General features: G+C 32.2%; 1 protein-coding gene across 1 annotated transcript in view; it reads right to left on the bottom strand.

The window, feature by feature from the left end:
* The window catches only part of LOC106001810 (cytochrome P450 2C15-like), a gene marked incomplete at its 5' end in the record, with an annotated part of 44,754 nt that overhangs the window by 40,867 nt on the left and 2,750 nt on the right, over window positions 1–1,137 (bottom strand). Inside the window, one exon of the mRNA XM_013036785.1 lies at window positions 42–183. Coding sequence (XP_012892239.1) covers window positions 42–183 — 142 coding nt within the window. The remainder of the gene's footprint in view (window positions 1–41; window positions 184–1,137) is intronic.

Genomic DNA, 1,137 nt, shown 5'->3' with positions numbered 1-1,137 from the left:
CCCCCAAAGTTATCTGAGGTATGGAAATGAAATTTTATTACCTGCTGAGAAAGGCATAAAGTAGTTACTTTTCTTAAAGTTACCACTTTCATCCAGAAAGTGGCCAGGGTCAAACTTGTCAGGATTGGGGAATTCCTTGGGGTCATGCAGCACAGATGTCAGTGATATCAGTATGGATGTGCCCTGGGAACAATACACACAGATAAGCAAGTTAATTATATAAATATAGATGCAGATATATGCATACAGACACCTATATCTATATGCATATATACATAGATCTATACATATATATACCAAGATCTGTATGAATTTATATATATATAGATCTATATAAATCTATACACACATATGTAGATATATAGATATATGTATTTATGTATGTATGTATATAAAGCCAGGTGCCAGAGGCTCACACCTGTAATCATAGATGCTCAGGAGGCTGAGATCTGAGGACTACAGTTCACAGACAGTTCAGGCAGGAAAGCCCATGGTATTGTTTTCTCCAATCAATTACCAGAAAATCAGAAGTGGCACTGTGGTTAAGTGATAAACCATTAGCCTTGAGAAAAAGGTCAGAGACAGTGCTCAGGCTCTGAGTTCAAGCCCCATGAACAATAAAAATTAGTTAAAGCAGTGACAGATACAATGAAAATCACTTAGTTCAATATTCTGGTCTATAGGTAATGAAGACTTCCATCCAGTGAACTGGCTTCAGAACCAAAAAATATCAACACAGAATGTATTGAAAAAAGGCAAGTATCGCCTAATTTTAACAATTCTATACTAATAGACATAAAGGATATTGAAGCAGATTAAAGCCGGAGGAACTCAAAAGTATGACTACAAGAAAAATTATTTCAACAAAATGATTTCAATACAATAAAAAGAACAAGTATAAAAAATGAGTGAATTTGAAGTGGATACAAATAAGCAGATGAATGAAGTAAGACAAACAATGAAATATATATAAATGAGAAGTTCAATAAAGATACATAAATATTAAAAAATAGTTAAAATAAAATTTTGGAAATGAAAAACTATATGAATCATAAAAACAATACAAAAGAGTGTATCAAATTGAAACAGAATATTAGGGATCAAGGAAAATGTAGATATATTAGAATAGTCAGATGA

The sequence above is a fragment of the Dipodomys ordii genome, unplaced genomic scaffold, assembly GCF_000151885.1.
Source record: "Dipodomys ordii isolate 6190 unplaced genomic scaffold, Dord_2.0 Scaffold446, whole genome shotgun sequence".
NCBI classification, from domain to species: Eukaryota; Metazoa; Chordata; class Mammalia; order Rodentia; family Heteromyidae; genus Dipodomys; species Dipodomys ordii.
This window is presented reverse-complemented; position numbering and strand designations above follow the sequence as displayed.